The sequence below is a fragment of the Ursus maritimus genome, unplaced genomic scaffold (assembly GCF_017311325.1).
Source record: "Ursus maritimus isolate PB19 unplaced genomic scaffold, ASM1731132v1 scaffold_8, whole genome shotgun sequence".
Taxonomy (NCBI): Eukaryota; Metazoa; Chordata; class Mammalia; order Carnivora; family Ursidae; genus Ursus; species Ursus maritimus.
The window spans coordinates 20,515,427-20,534,847 of record NW_024426996.1 but is presented as its reverse complement, the minus strand read 5'-3'; the positions used below and the strand labels follow the sequence as shown (position 1 = coordinate 20,534,847).

Here is a 19,421-nt window from a genome sequence, read left to right as displayed (position 1 = left end):
ATGCTGGTCAAGATGATTTCTTGGAGATCATTGCTCGTTTATTTTTTTTTAATAGACAAAACAGACTTTGTTCTGCACAAAGAATGAAATACTACTTTAGCCATTTTTTCCCTTTCAAAAGGATAAAGAAACACCTATGAAAAACACATTTGACTGTGGTATTTTAAAAACATTTCAAATATTAATTTTATTTCCAAAGTGTAAATTGGGTTTGCAATGTCCTGGTTTTCACTGATAATCGTGCTTTCTTACTTTAAATGAATTTTTGCTATTGCATTTGGAAAAATACATCTTGATTAAGAGATTTGGTAAGTGTGCTTAGTTATTTGTACCGCTTATTTTTGTGTGTTGTGCAAGGACATGTTAGGATAATATTATTTGGCTTTTAGATTTGAAAACAGATTGGAAATAGAAGTACTTTAGTATTGGCATAAAATTGCACTGGAGTGTTTTCTTCTTAAAATAAGATTTATTGACTGTAAATGACTCTTGTTCTACCATTATTTGATATAATGTGGGATTTGTTAGAATTTTCATTGGCTCAGTTATTCCTCATCTGTGAACCCTTCCTTTTCATTCAGTCGTGCTTTTACTTGAGCACCTGCTATTGCCTGGGCACACTCAGAGATAAATAAGAGGAGAATGCAGAAGAAAGATCAGGCAGACAGAAACAGCTTATGATCAGTGAATACTCTGTTTACATAAAATGATATTCAAACATAAAATCCTATATTGGAATTATTAGCCATATTAAAATGTTTACTTATTAACTGGAAGGGAAGTAACTGGAACCAGTATTTATTATGCACCTAAAATTTTCCGAATATTGATCTGGGTAATTTACATGAATTTCTGATTTAACCCTTACAACAACTTTGCAGTCCTTACAGAAATCCTACAATTATTCCTATTTTATGGATGTAGAAATTGCAACTTTATTTAAGATAATGGGAGAAAGAATAAGAAAAAACTAGAGGAAAGATGCAGAAAAGAAAGTTTTGGAGCTTCAAAAACAAACATTACTTACTTGGTACCCTATCCCTTCATTTGCTCATAGATAGGAAATGCATTCTCCCTTTCTTTTGAAAACTGTGGCCCAAGATGGCAGGACACTGCCATGCAGTCCCAGTTTAGATCTTTCAAGTGACCAGACGAGAATGATATTGACAAAGCCCGTTTACTCCACCAATCAGAGATTCATTTGAATTAAATACATACATATTCTTTAAAGGATCAAGCCCACCAGTTATTAATAATCTAGTGTGAATTTTTAAAAACTGCTTATTACTAGCTATGATGTGGGATCTACAACTATCTCCTTATTTGTTTATGGGAAGTAGGAACAGAAGGGAAAAAACTGAAAATACTATCTAAGAATGTGAGTTATTTTGAAGGCATTCTAATCTAGACAAGGGTGTATAATTTAAGCCCAGAAAATAATAATAGAATACTGAGTATCAGGAATGGAAGAAGAATTCGGGGCGAAGAAGTGAAAATTCATTTATGCCCATGGTTTAGCGTAGCCCTATCTGACATAAGACAGTGTGTACTGTGTCCTGGAAAAGGTTTATAATTTATAAAGCTTTGAATTCCCAGGGATAAGCCATGAATTACAGGGTGATTCTAAAAGCTTTACATTCTAGGATAAGCCCCTATTTATGCTTTTTCCTCATCAAAAACAGGAACTCCTGTTTTTTAGTGAAACTGACCCAAATGTTTTCCAATTAGAATTTTACTGGCATACAAAAATTTAAACTATAAATGAAGACTTCTCTCTTTATTCTGAAAGTACTCCCTTCATTGTGCAAATAGGATTGCAATCAGTTATTAAAAAAAGATCTCTCTATATATTTTTTTGGACAAGGATAATAGAGGACCTAAGACAAATTTCATGAACTATCTTTGACTTTCTAACAGCTGACAATTTCTTTCATTATTATACACTATTACTCTTAAACTGATTTTCTAACTCTGAATTTTGATGTTTATTATTAGCTGACAAATGACTATTTCTGATTATTTCAGGTGCTGGGAAGGGTTTAGTTTTGATAGGGTTGCCATTCTTACAAAACAGGGTATATGGAATTATTTAAATATTTCCAAAGCAGGTGCCTCAGAATATAACTCCAGGTGTAACCTACAATATGTGAGCTTAAGCACTATACAGTACTACTACATATTAACTTAAGGCGGTTGAGACAAAGATACTAATCTGTTAGGCCCACAAAAGCTGTGACACTTTAGCCTTAGATGCTTACTGGATATAAACTAAGCTAACCCTTGCCCCAGACCCCCAATATTAAGGAAAAAAATAAAATTAAGGACATATATGATGTGCTGAAAAATATCCCACAAATCGTTGCTTTTCATATTGAGGAGTGCTTCACAAGGGATACACAGGCAAGAGTAATTTTAAGGGACTTAAAATCTGTATCCTCAACTTCCAATGTACATCTTCCTAGCTTGATCTGCCCAAGAGCACTCCTGCGGTGTTGGTTCTTTCTCACCTTTCCTAATCTTTCTTCCACTTTGCAAAAGAAAGGTCTACCTCTCACTCATCAGCAATCTTACTAAGTAGGGTACAGTGTTCCAGGACACAAACTGTCTTGGATGCCAAAGGGACGATTAGAAATATTTGCATCTTAGAAGGCTCCTTATATGAGGGAGTTCATAATTTTCAAGATTCTTTATAACATCTATTATTTAATAAACTTTAGCTTTTGTATCTGCTTTCAGTAAAAAAAAAGTAGGGACTATGGGACTTAACAGTTTGCTTAGGGCTCTGGAATGGAAAATCAACCAGATGCTTGCCCTAATGTACTACCAGCTTACTAAACCTTTCGAGTATGTGAAAGCTTTGGTCACTGTGTGTGTGTGTGTGTGTGTGTGTGTGTGTGTGTGTGTGTATTTTAGGCAAGTAAGTTTGATTTACATGAATAATCTTACCACATATGAATGCTTAGGCCAGAGAGAGCAAGAGATAAACAATTTTATTAAGCCCCTTTTGTTTTTAAATGAATATACAGTTGATTTCCTACATTTATAGGAATCCCCTCCATTCTTCATCCCTTGAAATACTCACACACATTACACTTTCATCATTGCCAAAGCACTGATTTTTTTTCTGGATGGCTAGGAGGGAAAGAGAAAATGAATGATCATTCTTATTTTGCATCAGTTTGAATGTGGGGATAAAAATCTCTGGAAGTAGAAGTGTTAGTTAGCAATAGCATTTACATATCTTCTTACAAATTATAATGCTGTTTTCTTATACTACCACCTCATTACACAATAACCCTGAGGGCATGGAAGTTATTTTTATCTCTATTTTACAAATGAGAAAATTGACATGCCAGAGGATATCTAGGTAGTAATAAGCCAAACTAGGATTAAAAGTAAAGCCTTCGGACTCTGAGGTCTGTGATTTCCCACTCTACTTAAACCACCTCTTGTGAAAAGTGTTCAACTTGCTAAAGACTATGTTCTCTAGGTAAGCATTTATAATATGCAGTTGAGGTGATGACCCCACTCCCCAAGTGCAAAATCCATCTTAATTTTGGGTAGGAAAGCAATATATGTATGATTTATAATGAAAGGACTTTCCCCCCCAGAAATTCAGAAAATGTAATTCCTTTGTCCATATAAGGAAACATGGTGTTTAAATAACCCTTCAAGTGTGCTTCAAGGAAATGAACTGTATCTTTTAAGATTTCAAAGAAGCATTCATGTCTAAGAAAAGTATAAGGAAGGATTTTGATAAGTCACTTGGTCTGTTTCATTGTTTTCCAGCTGAATACTGTTAATACAAGTTCTAACTCAGAACACCCAAATGATGATGGGATTTGAGGAGCTAATGAAACATGAGTAGAAGGGCATGTGATTCCAGACTGGCCTGGAATCTGGTTCTTAACTGGACATTGTATTATTTCAGCTTTTTGTTCTAGAAACAAATTAAGAACACTTCAGTGTCATTTGTGAGCATTCTCACTCTTCAAGCTTGTGCTGTACATCACAATTGCTAAATTGTAGCTATTGTTGGCTTTACAAGAACTTAGAGGAAGAAAACAGAATAAAACTATGTTAACATGCTAGGGAAAGGGATGTAGGTGGACTGGAAAAAGGATGGGGGGACAAATAATGACCAAAACACACCCTAAATATAACATACATGACATAATCACATTTATGTAAAATATATGTATAATCATATACATGTGTCAAATGATCACACTTATGTAAAATTGTGTGTATACATTTTATTTTTTGATTAATAGCTATTTTGGAGCAGTTTTGTTTACAGAAAATTGAGCAGAACATACAGAGTTCCCATATACCACCTCAACCATTCCCATATATGTTTTATAATAAACAAAAATGTGTTATATTTTCTCTGAGTTTTTTGCTACTTATGGCAAATTAATTTAAATCTGGAGAGTATCACCATGGCAAAAGTGCTCTTCAAATTATTATGAGGAATTTAACACCTTGTACTAGTCAGTGATTTTCAGATAGCAGTATGTGAAAAAAATCTGAGATGGAGTCAATCTGAGCTACATCTTTAACACAGACCTGGATGACTTGGATGTATAAGTTGAGAACTCCTGGACTAGAAAGTCTTATCCCTGGACAGAAAACCTCTCTTGAAAGGGTTTCCCACACCACCTCCACATAAAGATCTGACGTCTGATGCTCCAATTTAAAACAAAAGGTTGTGTTCATTTTCAAATTCTGTGTCAGATGTCAGCATGGAAAAAATTATTAGTCTGGGGTAATCTGTGGACCAATGAACACAATAAATTGAGTGATAGTGAAAAGTAAAAGTTTTAAAAATCTCATACTGTTTACTTATTTGGATATCAAAGGTGAAATATTAACATATCGAAACATTCTAATAGAAGATGTAATGTCAATTATTATCAATACATTTCATGTACTGTATATATAAAGTTTTTGTTGTACACATTTTGATGAAATGTATCTGGAATTTTTATTGAAATTATTAGGTCATCAACCCTCCGTAACAAAATTCCAAAGACAAACAGGATTCATGTGACTGTGTATTTAAGTATGGGCTTCTGAATTACTTAGTGTCTAATCCAAACTGACCCAAGAGCTAGTGTTTTGGACTCAGTTCCAGGGCTGGAGATGAGCTTTAAGGCCCTTACTAGGCAAAGTGTGGTTCCTAGACCAGCAACATCAGTATTGTCTAGGAGTGGTTAGAAATGCAGACACTCAGGCCCCACCCCAGACCCACTGAAACAAAATCTGCATTTTTAACATGATCCCCAAGATGACTCATCTGCATGTAAAAATTTGAGAAAACTTCCCTTCAGCTACTTCAGAGTCCTGATCCTTTCCAAATTTTCCCAGCTTTGAACTAACTTCCAGCACTACTCCCTATTTTTCCCCACATATCCACACATCCCATTATTTTTGTTTTAGATGATCATCTCCTGCCCCTTGTTCTCATTTCCAAAGGGAAAATCACACAAATTCCAACTAGGTAACCACAGGCTTCATTCACAAGTTTCCCTCTTGCAGCCAAAAACAAACAAAACAAAACAAAACAAAACAAAACAAAAAACCACTCTTCACCTTGATAATTAGTGTTTCTGAATAATTTTCTGACAGTCCTGAGCCCACCCAGTAGTTTTCTTTAAAGATGCAAGTAAAGGAGAAGGTGTGGGTCGTTCTCTCCAGCTAGTACAAGGGTGTTCACCATTAATGATCCTATATCCATGCTTCAAAGCCTTGCTTTATCCTTTCTAGGACTGTACTTCAGTAAAAAGCAGGCAGCCCATTAAGAAAAAACAAAAAACAAAAAAACAAACAAACAAACGCAATAATTTGTCCTATGTAAAAAGAACAATGTTATTACAAACAGCAGTGTCATAGGTTCCCACAATTTCAGTGTTACAGAAAGCTACTGCTGCTGCTAAATCACCGTTATTACTCTGGAACCACTTGGGAACATGCTAATTTATGCCCAAAGCAATATTAGTATTATTGTTTATTTTACTTTCATTATCTAAAGAGGCACAGTCCAAACTAGGTAGATTGCTATAATTCTGCCTTCTCCTAGTAGGAGACTGGGGAAAAGGATATAACGGTAACAAAGAAAAGCAGCCAATAGTTTTAGTAAATAACACTGCAGAAGTCAGATATCATTTCTTATTTTCCAATTACTCCAATTCCTATCATCAAGTTACTACAGACAGTAATGTGCCTGGTGCTGAAGAGAAATCATTCAGGTAAGCTGAGGCTACTCCTTCTGTTTCTCCATCTGCTAAGCTGTTAACACGAAGACATATTGACAAGGGCTCAAGGAAAACATGGAATATTTCATCAGTAAGATTATGCTGCCCTAGAGACAGATGTTAGAAAGCTGCAATATTTAAAAATAAAGAGATAAACACATGCTTGAGGGGAAGGAATAAAATAGTTTTAGAGCTGGGAGAGAAAATTAAAAAGAAAAAAAAGGAAAAATGGAAAGATAGATGAGAGGTTTGTATTACCACAGGAAATAGCAAATCCTTATTGTGTGGGGAAAAAACTTTTAGATCTGCCTCAGGCAATCATTTACTATTAGGTAGCCGTTCTTAGAGTGCATTGGGGCAGATTTGTAAGAAGTGCTTAGCAGGGCTGATTATGATTACAGAGAACAGATTTATTTCTTGTCATCAGATGGTTAATGTCAAGGCTTTGACTTAAAACCATATACAACTAGTTTTCATAAAAATTTAAACATGAGAAATATTATATACTGTGGTAATTCACATTCGGTGAATATAAAAACAATGTTAAGTAATGATAACTCCGGATTTATCTGGTGACTTACACTGCAGAGGTCAAAGCACTTTGTCTTCACTTATCTTTACAGGAGAAAAATAGTAAAACAGGATTATAATGGTGGCTTATATAGAAATATTTACAAATGACATAAAGTTGCCATGTATTAAGTCAACAGAACATTTTAAACTGTAGATTTTCCTTTCCTTTTTTTTTTTTTTTTTTTTTTTGCTATAGTTTTCACACCTTTACGAATAAAATGCAAAGAGTGGCAATAGGAAAGTGAAAGGAACTTTGGCCTTGAATTCAAATAGACTCAGGTTCAGATCCTAGATACTTACTTTGCTGCTTTGAACTTCAGTTTCGTCACCAATAAAACAGGGATCATAACACCTACCTCTTAGAGGGACTGAGAGAGTGAAATATATCATTAATAAAAGTCCTACATTATACCTGAATATCATAGGTACTCAAAATGGCCAGTTATGTCATTAACAAAAAAACCCAAATTGACACAAACAAGGAGATTAGATACTGCAATTTAATTACTGGTTGTCCTTTTCTTAAAGTCTCCAAGTTCTGACTGGCATAGTAGAAGCCCTTACTCGTGACTTTCTCCAACTGGGAAAGAGAAGGAGAATAACTCCTCAGGAAAGGAGAGGGTAACACAGAGGATGGATTCCCAGAGAAAGGAAGAGAAAATAGAATACTTCTTCCAGAAAAGAAGAGGAAGGAGGGTATGAGGTCTGACTTGATGGTCCTGACTATACCCTCAAGAATGAAAACCCAGATAAATAATGGCAGAAACTGAAAGCAGAGGAGCTTCAGGAATTTGCCCTGCTTCCTGTTCAGCATTCTAGGAGGAGACAACCTTGTAAGACAACCACACCCAACAGAGAAATACCATGGAGTAAAATGGTAGCATGGTGGGAGTAGGCCAAAGAAGGTTCTGTGATGGCAGGCCTCAAACTTTCTTGGCTCTTGTGCAGGAGACTCTTGTATCCAGGTATTCCTTTATAATCCCAGTAGGATATGTAGAACGTTGCTGTTGAGAGTGAGAATCCACTGGGGTCACTGTGAGATGACCCCAGAAAAGGTGCTGCAGAGCAGACAGCCTAAGCCAGGGCTCAGAGGGCAGATGTGGCTGAGACACGAGGAATTGCAATGCTGTTGAGAAGTGAGAAGAGAGCAAGTAAGCAAGAGAGGGGTACAGGTTCTAACCACTATAAAAGAATAAAATACTGGCTTCACCAATGACAGACTTAGCAGGAGATCAACAAGGTACCAGTAACCAGTTTAGACTAGATATATCTCCATGGATGCCAGTGAGAATTCAGATGAGAGAACAAAGATCCACATGTGGATCTGGGGCTCCTTCCCCCACCAGCTTGAGGATACATGAACTTCTCCTATTACTTCAAATCCACTTCTGTCAGGAAAAGGGGGAGGAGGGAGTACACTGAAACACCCCCAAAAATCCTATTTTAAACCTAAAGAATCCAAGATACTTTTGCTTGCCATCTTCAAATTCTAGCCCATCTTACTCCACTCAAAAAAAATTTATTTCAATTCTAAAGAAATGAAAGGCCTTTTTAGCTCTGATAAGCTAGATACAATGTGTCCAATTCTATAAGTCATATTTTCTTTCTGTGAGACCTGGAGATGAAACCAAAATATCCATTATGTCTTTATTCATAACTTTAAGATGTTCTAATTACAACAGGTAATAAGAAGTAGTACCTTATATATATTTTCCCTACTTTCCTTTTTAAAATTACTGCATATGTAATTTGGGGGTTTCCTTTCTTCCTTCATTCATTCAATGCATATTTACTGAGTACCTACAATGAATGAATAATGTGCCAGGAGTTTAGGAAACAAAGATAAATGAGACACGGACCCTATCCTTAATAAGGCAGAAAGGTTTATAATGATATGTGAATGGAATATATAAGTTAAAGAAAAGCTAGTCAAGTATTGCTGCCCATTGCTAAATAACTACAAACAAAACAAAAGAACCTTACAACTGTAAAAGATGCATTTTTCTCATCTATCAAGTGCACATAAAAATAAGATAAAGGTTGATTATTATGCACAGAGCAGTTAAAAAGTTTTTTTTCCCACAAAATCATAATGGTAGAAAAGTCGGTTTCTAGAATAACAACCGTAAATCAAGTTGTAGGACAGTCAGAAGCATACAATACAAAATCTTACTTTTTTTTAAAAAAAGTGTATTTGGTGTAATAGAAGAGTAATAAGATATGAGAGAATGGGTCAGAAAGAATATCATCATTACCTTTTTCAGTTTGTTTCAAATATTAAGACAGGCATGCAAAAGTATTTATATAAAAACCAAATATTATATTGTTTTAATTTTCTCAGTAAATACTGCTTGATAATTTTAAGACATTAAATTTTAAAAGTCAAATAACAATGTAATAAATGCCCTAGGATAGTTCGCTGTTAAGGGTACAGAAACTTTCTATAGTGATTCTTTAAAAAATATGAATATTAAAGCTCTTAATGAGCTTATTAAGTTTAAATTTTTACATTACCAGGATTCACTTCTTTCTTTCTTTCTTTCTTTCTTTTTTTTGGGGGGGGGGCATGGAGCCCAATGCAGGGCTTGAACTCACCACCCTCAGATCGAGACCTGAGATGAGATCCTGAGTCAGACGCTTAGCTGACTGAGCCACCCAGGTGCCCCTGGCCTGAGAAATATTTTAATTGTTAACATGATTTTATGAACACAAAACAGAATTTTATGCTTTACTTTAAAAAAAAAAAAACTATGCTGTTTTAAGGATGTTAGTCTATAGAAACAGCATTGCAGAATGTTTTAACAAAGGTTTTTTCCTCTGGCTCCTTGAGCCACTGCCATTCACATAATTTTTAATATTGTCTCTTCCTTGTATCTGCTACCATAAAGCTCACATTCGAATTTCTATACTGGAGCACAGATACAGTATACAATTTAGGGAAAACCTCTGCTTTTATCAGTTAGCCCTGACAAAGTTGATATTTCATTCACCCTAAATGTACATAATACACTGATTGAGAAGTGACATTGTTAGAGATTATAAATAATTCAACAAATGGTATCTATCTGATTAGTATTTCAAAACAATATTTTATCTCTTCCCAACCCCCTCTTTATCTTCTTAGAGTACATTTGCATTTGAAATCTATGGTTTCTGGCATATCTGGGGTAAGGTTATACTAGGAATTTACCAGACCTGTCAGTCTCTAACTTTCTTCCATATTTCATTATATCATTCCAGTTATAATTAGTTGTCTGGTAAAATTAAGAACAGTCTATTTCAGTGAATGCTCATGTGAACATTTAACAACTTTTTGTTAGGATGACAGCTTAGCGACAGGAAGAATAAACCAGAAAGGAGAGTCACTGAAGTAACCCTGGCTAACTCAATATTGCCAGCTCAATGGAAAATTTTGAGATTTTGCTTTTTTTCTTTTTTGTTATTAATCATCAAGCACATATTCTTGTCAGGAGATAAACGTCAGTTTGATGACACTCCTGCCTCAACTAGCATGTTTTGAACTGACCTGTCTTCATTGCTATGGCTCCCTAGAAACTTCCCTGTTGATTAGCATTGATTCAGCTGAATGCTTTGACATTCAGCTTGTCAGTGAAAGCTATTTTAATCATTAAGATGCATCTCCCTTCCAAGATTGCAAACTGTTGCTGCTCATACACAACATTCAATCATTTGATTACTGTGGAGAAGAAAAGGAAAGAAGCTGAATGGTTACTATTACTACAGATTATATCAAGAGCTAAAATTTACAGAATATTTGTGTGTGAGGTGTTGTGCTAAGCATTTTACAGAGATTGTCTCATTTGATTCTCACCATTACGGAGTCTCACTACCATAGTGTGCATCTCTGTTCTCCATTTATTATCTGTAAGCCATGCAGCCCTCATCTGTAAAATGGAGTAATAGTACCTACTTCAGGGGCTATTATGAAGATTAAATGAGATCATTCATAGACAGTCCCTACAACAGTATCTGTAACATAGTGAATTCTCGTATTCTTAGTAGTAATTTTTATTACTTTGTAGATGAAGACACTCAATCTCCTTCACCAAATGTCCTACTCACTATCACCTCTAACTTTAACTGTCTCTGTTGCCCAGACCCAAAGGAGGAGATAAAAGAAAATGGTAAGTTATTATTTCAGGACTTTTTTCTGTAGGTATTTGAACTCTAGCTCCAAGGAGGGTGTGCCATAATTGTGGCAGGATAATTAACCTTTAAAATCCTTTTTTCCTACTCTTTCTTGTCCTCACAAGTAGGCTGTTCCCAGTCAGGCAACTAATATACTAGTGAAACCCTGTTGAGTGGGATGGAGGTGAGGGATGATAACTGAAACTTCATAGGCAGCTTGGGGGATTTCAGAATAAAGGGGTCATTTCTTCCAGGCTTTAATGAGAGGCATAAAGGCAGCAAGGTGGCAGAATCCCAGTTTCCCATGCCCAAGTTTGTAAAGAGCAGAAAACATGTGTCATGTGACTAAGCAGATAGCCCTGGGTAGCCTCACAAAGTTCCCTGTGCCATGCTATGGAGAGGGAGCAGCAGAAGGATCCCAAGCTCTTAGCTGGGCAGGGAAGCAGAATTTCTCTAGTGCACAGCACCACTAGGATGTTTCCCACTATTGCAGAAACTATGCTGTCTGGTTACCAGAATTCATTCTTTTTCATCCGGGGCACACAGCTAAACTACATTTCCTAACTTCCCCTGCAGTTAGTTGGAAAAATGGTACTGACTTTTAAAACCTCCTACATAATATAAACCTCCATATGCATTCTCTTCCCTTATCTGTATGTTGAATGTATATGAACCAGTAGGGGACACAGGACTCTAGAAAATGGCAGAGTCATTGAATCAGGGGTTCTTACCCTGAGATTTAATAATAGAATTTAGGAGACTATGACCTTGGATTTAGAACAAAAAAATCTGTATTTTCATTAACCTCTAACTGAAATTTAGAATTCCTTTCAATTATGAATGTAGGTACCAATGCGTAGGAGTACTAGCATGACTTGTGGCTTTGTCACTAACAAAAGTACCTAAACCGTAGGTATTTTTGTATTATATTACAGCTGTTGAAGGTATCTCAAAATACCATGTACAACCAAATTTTCCTTAAAGTAACAGTAATTACTAGACCCACTGCTGGATTTTTAAATTTCATATGATAATGAAGAGGCACATACATAACAAATTTATTTTTAAATAGCTTGATAGGGGTGCCTGGGTGGCACAGTCGTTAAGGGTCTGCCTTCGGCTCAGCCCCACATCAGGCTCCTCAGCTATGAGCCTGCTTCTTCCTCTCCCACTCCCCCTGCTTGTGTTCCCTCTCTCGCTGGCTGTCTCTATCTCTGTCAAATAAATAAATAAAATCTTAAATAAATAAATAGCTTGATAACTATATTTCAATAAAATTTCCTTTGAAATCCCATATGATTTGTCTGCCTTTTAAAAACAATTTTCTTAGTAGGGATCCTTAGGCTTCACTAGATTGCCAGAGGGATTATGGAACAAAACAAGTTCAGAACAACTGTTCTAGGTGGATTCCTGAGTGACTTTATGGAGCAGGGCCCTGCTTTTCCTCTCCCCTACATATCCCCATCACACTGCTGACCCACATTGGACTGTGATGTTAGAAATAAGCTGGTATTTTGTTAACTTACTGAGATTGGAGGTTATATTTTAGAACAGTTAGCCTATGCAGACTAATCGCCTTGCTACCGAAATGGCCCAAACATGACAGAGAGCACAGAGACCTTAAGAGGACTTGGGGTAGAAAGGACCCAGAAGTGAATAGTGAGGACCAAAAATTAGATAAGGCCAATGAAGAGGACTCAGCAGATATCAACCTGGAAGGATAATGATGCTTAGTACAGGAATCATCTCCTTCAACTTAGAAATAAAGTTCAATAACAGTAATATAAAGAAACATTTCAATTATCGCTGAATTTGGAACCTGAGATTTATAACTGTCACACAGTAATTTTTTTTTTTAGATTTTATTTATTTATTTATTTGACAGAATGAGACAGCGAGAGAGGGAACACAAGAGGAGTGTGAGAGGGAGAAGCAGGCTCCCCGCCGAGCAGGGAGCCCGATGCGGGGGTACATCCCAGGACCCTGGGATCATGACCTGAGCTGAAGGCAGATGCTTAACAGCTGAGCCACCCAGGCGCCCCACACAGTAATTTTCTTATTTCATATTATTTATTATTTTCTCTTCCCCTATTAGGGTAGCAATCATTTTTGTTTCTCAGCAGGTATTAAATGCTTTTGAATTCATCAAAGTATATAAACATATATGTAAATATATATAAAGTATATAAATAAAATATATAAATTCTTTATATATGTGAATATATATAATTTATTCATTATTTTAAAGCAATCTTCAATTAGCTCTGTTCTACTTAAGATCCTTCTTAGCTACAGTGTAACAACTGAAGAGAAGCCAGTAACCACAAAGATGAGATCAATATTACGTAAGTCCTTCTATATGGGGATTTGAAAATTGGTAATTTTTTTAAAGTCTTGTTGATTTAAATAAATTGATCTTGACGGGGCCCTTCAAGGTTTTTTTCTTTAACTGCTTTTAAGTTATTAAGTCCAGTTGGTTCAAATACAGTATTATACGGGTTTCAGGTGTACAGTTTCAACACTTCCATACATCACTCTGTGCTCATCTCAGCAAGTGCACTCCTCAATCCCCATCACGTATTTAACCAAACCCCCACCCCCTTCAGGGTTTTTAAGACAGATATAAATTTGACAACACTTCTCTTAAGACATTAAGTTTTGTTTAATTTTACCTTCCCTTTTAGACTCTTGCTGCCTTTATCTTAACCTTTGACTAAATGAATCAGTCATTTTGAAATGTTCAGGTGGTTAAAAAATAGATGCAAAGACTCCTCTGAGGTCACACTCTTTCTAACCTCCATGAAATTACTGTATCTAAATTCTTATAACGTATGGAACTATAATTGAATGAGAATAAAATAGGGTTAGTGTGCAATACAGTTTGGGCTTCAGCATTAAAAGGTATACAAAAATATAGTTCATTTATTCTTAAAGGGTTATAATGGGGGCGCCTCGGTAGCTCAGTCTTTTAAGCATCGGCCTTCAGCTCAGGTCATGATCCCAGGGTCCTGGGATGGAGCCCTGCATTAGGCTCCCGGCTCAGTGGGGAGCCTGCTTCCCTCTCCCTCTGCCTGCTGCTCCCCCTGCTTGTGCTCTCTCTCTCTCTGTCAAATAAATAAATAAAATCTTTGTTATATAATGTAAACATCAACTTGTCCAGATCATGATTGTTTACCAACTCCAAGCCTCATGCCTGGCAAGTAAAAATTTTTAAGAATGAGTAAATCAAACAGCATTTATTTTAACTATATACAGTGTCTATCACTCATGACTGGACTTTGTTATGAGAAAGTTCCCTTTTTTTTTTTTTTAAGATTTTATTTATTTATTTGACAGAGATAGAGACAGCCAGTGAGAGAGGGAACACAAGCAGGGGGAGTGGGAGAGGAAGAAGCAGGCTCATAGCGGAGGAGCCTGATGTGGGGCTCGATCCCATAACGCTGGGATCACGCCCTGAGCCGAAAGGCAGGCGCTTAACCGCTGTGCCACCCAGGGGCCCAAGAAAGTTCCCTTTTTCATATGTAAGGGCAAGGTGACAGATTGGGAAGTTAAAGCTTCTAAATTGACAGTAGCTCACTGATCCTTGAAATCCTTAGGATGTTAGAAAGTCCTAATGTAAATAGTCTTTTAAAACTACTTTTTAGTGGCTGCTTAGTATTAGCATTAATGTGTATTAGGAAGTATAATAATTATTTTTGTTCTTTGACTTTTCATGTTAATTTTCACACATTCAAGGGAGTAAAGAATAGCATAATGAACACCCCAAGTACCCTTTGCCAACTTCAACAATTATCATCTGTTGTCATTCTTATTTTATACATTTCTCACTCCCCAACTTTTTCCTCACTTTCTGTTGGAATATTTTAAAGTAGATCTGAGACCTCATATTCCTTCACCTCTAATTATTTCAGTAAATATCTCTAACAGATAAGGACTTAAAAAAATACAATACCATTTCACTCACCAAACAAAATCACTGACAAATCCTTAATAACATAGGCGGTGTTCACAAATTTTGCTTGGTTGTCTCAAAATGTCTTGTATTTGTCTTGTTTAAATCAGGACCCAAAGTCCACAATGGTCGCATTTGGTTAATATATCTCTAAAGCTTATTTTAATAAATTCCTCCTTCCTTTTTTAAAATGACATTTATTTGTTTGTTGAAGAAACCAGGTCATTTGTTCTGTAGAAATTCTCTCATTCTGTATTAGGCTGATTGCATCATGGCACAGTTTAATATGTCCCTGTATTTTTTTTTTAATGTTAGTAAGATCTAAAGCCTTGTTTGGATTCAAGATTAATTTCACACACAGACATACATTTTCTTTTGGCAAGAGTAGTTCATAGGTGTTACTGTGCACTTTGTATTGCATTAGGAGGCACATAACATTTGTCTTCTTTTTAGTGGCGTTACACTTGCCCAGTGACTTCAAGTGTTGTCAATCTGATCCATAATTACAAAGTGCTTCAATTTTCATCTAGTAGTCATTAGCCACTGACAACAGTTGGCTAAATCTACGATTTCATCAGGAGTTGCAAAATCGTGATTTTAAAGTTCTATCATTCTTTCTGAGTTTATTAGCTGTAATTCTGTAAAGAAGAAATTTCTTTCACCAACTACGTGGATACCCTGAAATACACTTAACAGTAAAAAACCTGGATAAATACTGGTTTCTTTTACTGAAACTACTTTTAGCATATAAGTGGGAGTCCTATTAACTTCCAATAACGACCAATTAGTTTCTTCCAACCACTCAACACTCCTCCCCAAGGTTACCAGGTGGTCCAGCAGGACTAGAATGGAAAGGGATAGGATGGGATTGGGGAGGCCAAGGTATGGTGCAGGGATTTAGAGTAGGAAGGGATTGGATCAGGACAGAATACCTTAAACAGGTTCTAGGAGGTGGAATCTGAATCTTCTGAGCTATTCTGGACATCGGTGCTCTCTGCGGACTCGCTGGGTTCCTTGCTGTCACTGCCACTATCATCCGCAGCGGGGTTCTTTTCCTCCTGACCATCCTCTTCGGAACTAGGAAGCGTGCTTCCCTGGGTTTCCCGGTTTTCCCTGGAGCCCAGCACCACATACCCGCCCTTCTTCAGCTCCAGCTGCCTTCTCAGCTCATCTGCCATCTGCGAGAGATCCCGCTTCATAGCATAAGCATCTTCCCCATCTGCATAGTATTTGGGTTCCACCTCACTAACCTGAAAGTTGAGGGTGTTAGAATACAGGTGCAAAGCTGCTCGGTTACTCTTCCGGACGTGCAGGGACACGTACTTGGCGCTAAAGTTCTCTATCATGGCCCGGGAGGCCTGGTCCATTAGCTTCTGCGCCAGACCCAGGCGCCGATGTGAACGCTTCACGGCCAGCGAGGTGATATGTCCATGGGGGACGTCGTCTGGGTCCTCCTCCATTTTGGCCAGGACGTAGCCCACAATCTTCCTGTCCTCGTCTTCAGCAATGTAAGAAAGCTGGGGCCAGGAAAGGCCATGGTAGAAATAGTATTTCATCTGGTAGTTCTCAGGAAGACAGAGAAGGTTGCAGTGCTGCATGTTAATCAGGTCGTCTGGCCGAGCATTGCGGATGTTCATAATGGCGGCCGGTAGAAAATTGGAGTTGGATTGTGGTGAACGAGTAAAAGGCTGCCACCAAGCACAAGAGTCACTTATTGCCTCGAGGACTCGGTCCAAGGGGCTGAAGTCCTGAGGCTGGACGCTGTAGACGCGGGAAGGCAGGGTGACCTGGAGGCGGAAGGGGCGGTGCTAAGATGCGGCTTTCAGAAGTGCGCCACCTACTCCCAGCCAATGAGGTTTTCATGTTATTTTGCGGGTGCGTGCGCAAGGTTTAGGGGGTGGGGACATGGAGTTCATTATGATGTCCTTGGTTTTAAATGTACTGTTTCGTCTGTTGCTGCCACTATTCTTTTGTTTCAATTATAACTTCTTAATTTGGATACATCTGGGTAAACTTTGGCAAACTCAATAGACCAGATATTGATCTAACCAGAACGTAGATCAAGAACCACAATATTGCACACACCCCAGGAATACCCACTTAAGATCCCCTCCCAATACCCATCACCTAGATTTCTCTGGTTACTCCAGCACCCATCACCTACATATCTAACAAAGTCTATAAATGGAATCATGGTACATACACTCTTTCTCTGTTGAGGTTTTTTCCACGTTATTCAGCTACCTTGTGTGTAGTTGGGCGTTCTTCATTTTCTTTCCTGTTTGATATTCTGTTGCCTGAATATGTCGCAATTTATTCATCCATTCTACTGTGGTGGTTTCTATTATTTCCAGTTTGGGAATACGGTGAGTAGTGTAGCTAAATGTTCTCAAACATGACTTTTGTAGAAATATGCATATTTACCCAGGATTAGAATTACATAATATCAGAAGATATTATGATGGTCAACTTTTAGAAATACTTTCAGTTTTCCAAAGTGGTTGCTCTATAACCGAACCCAAATCTGTCTGACCCTTGTGCAGCAAGGAAAGTTTATTGGTGAAGCAGCTGAATAAGGAGATGGGAGGACAGTCCTCAAATTTGTCTCCCCAGGGAGGAAAGAACAAGGTTTTGTTTTGTTTTTTTATAATCATAGAGATTGAGATTTATACATATTGATGAAAAGGGTGGTGAGACAGGAGGAAAGATGGAACATATGCATTGAACAAACATATGTGTAACATACGGCATGTCCACTTTGGGACATGATCGGGAGATCATGACATTATCTTAAGACAAGGAGAAGAGGGTATGGGTGTGCTCTGAGAGCAGGTGTAAACTAGACGAGTCTTGGGCTTATTTCAGGTAAGAAATGCAGGGCCTTACTTGTTCCTAGACTAGAACCAGTTGACGTTGAGTCCAGGCTTCCTTAGAGACAGCTAGTGGATTTGTTAGTGGAGTCTGAAAAAACAGTTTTCTGAAAAACAAGCTTTAAACTTTTTGCTAGTTTCAAACTCATTAACCCAGTGGGGCATGGTTTTAGTTCCACATTCTCATCAACATTTGGTATTTCTCATCTTTTTCATTTTAGCCATTCTTGTGTGGGGGTAGTGGTAATACAAGGTAGTTTTATTTTGCATTTCCCTGATGAATAAAGAAGTTGAACACCCTTTTTACATCCTTATTAGCCAATCTCTGTTTTCTTTTTGGGAAGTAAAGTTTAAGTCTTTTGCTCATTTTTCTATTGCGTTGTGTGTCTTTATCTCATTAATGTTTAATAGTTGTTTTTTATGTTAAATTCCAGTTAGTTAACATACAGTTTTATCTTAGTTTCAGGTGTACAATATAGTGATTTCACAATTCCATACAACACCCTATGTTCATCACAACAAGTGACCTCCTTAATCCTCATCTATTTAACCCATACCCCACTGAACTCCACTCTGCTAACCATCAATTTGTTCTCTATAGTTGAGTCTTTCTTGGTTTGCCTCTATTTTTTTTCTCATTTGCTTTGTTTCTTACATGCCACATATGAATGAAATTATATGGTGTTTATCTTTCTCTGACTGACTTATTTCACTTAGCATTATACTGTCTAGCTCCATCCATGTTGTTGCAAGATTTCATTCTTTTTTAATGTCTGAATAATATTCCATTGTGTATATATACGACATCTTCTTTATCCAATCTGTCAATGGATACTTGGGCTGCTACCATAATTTGGCTATCGCAAATAATGCTGCTATAAACATAGGGATGCGGGGTGGATGGCACAGTTCGTTAAGCATCTGACTCTTGGTTTTGGCTCAGGTCGTGATCTCATGGTCATGAGATCAAACCCTGCATCAGGCTCTGTGCTCATCCCAGAGTCTGCTTGAGATTCTCTCCCGTCTGTCTCTCCTGCTTGTGCTCTCTCTCTCTCAAATAAATAACTCTTTAAAAACAAAAACAAACATGGGGTGCATGTATACCTTCGAATTAATGTTTTTGTATTTTTTGGGTAAATACCCAGTAGTGCAATTACTAGATCATAGGGTAGTTCTATTTTTAATTTTTTGAGGAAACTCAAAAAACTGTTTTCCACAGTGGCAGTCCCAGTTTGCATTCCCACATCCTCACCAACACTTGCTATCATGTTTAATAGTTTTTAAAAATATATATTCTGGATAAGAATCCTTTGTCAGATAAATTATGGTGAATAGCATCCTACTCTATTGGTTGATTTTTCACTCTCGTGATTTTTGATACCAAGTAGGAATTTTAATATAGTCCAATTTATCCAGTTCTTAGATTTCATGGTTAGTGCTTCTTCATAGAGGTTCTTCTGTGTTTTCTTCTGAAAGCCTTACTGTTTTACAATTTATGTTTAGATGTGCAGTCCATTGGAATTTAGTTTTGTGTAAGTTGTGAGGTGGAGATTCAGGTATTTTTTGCCTGTATGGATATTCTGTTCATCTAGCACCATTTTGGGGGGGGGGGGGGGGGGG

The 19,421-nt window shown here is 37.2% G+C and overlaps 1 protein-coding gene and 1 long non-coding RNA gene across 2 annotated transcripts in view; one reads left to right on the top strand and one right to left on the bottom strand.

Moving 5' to 3' along the window:
* The window catches only part of LOC103665343, a 406,966-nt gene that overhangs the window by 320,059 nt on the left and 67,486 nt on the right, over nucleotides 1–19,421 (top strand). The window lies entirely within an intron of this gene.
* On the bottom strand, nucleotides 15,730–16,858 carry NAA11 (N-alpha-acetyltransferase 11, NatA catalytic subunit). Its single transcript, XM_008693269.1, has one exon. The coding sequence runs from the start codon at nucleotides 16,566–16,568 to the stop codon at nucleotides 15,876–15,878; it is 693 nt and encodes a 230-aa protein (XP_008691491.1). The 5' UTR covers nucleotides 16,569–16,858; the 3' UTR covers nucleotides 15,730–15,875.

Bases quoted from the DNA above. Each gene is read 5' to 3' on its own strand.
- NAA11 (XM_008693269.1), bottom strand. From the start codon at position 16,568: ATGAACATCCGCAATGCTCGGCCAGACGACCTGATTAACATGCAGCAC.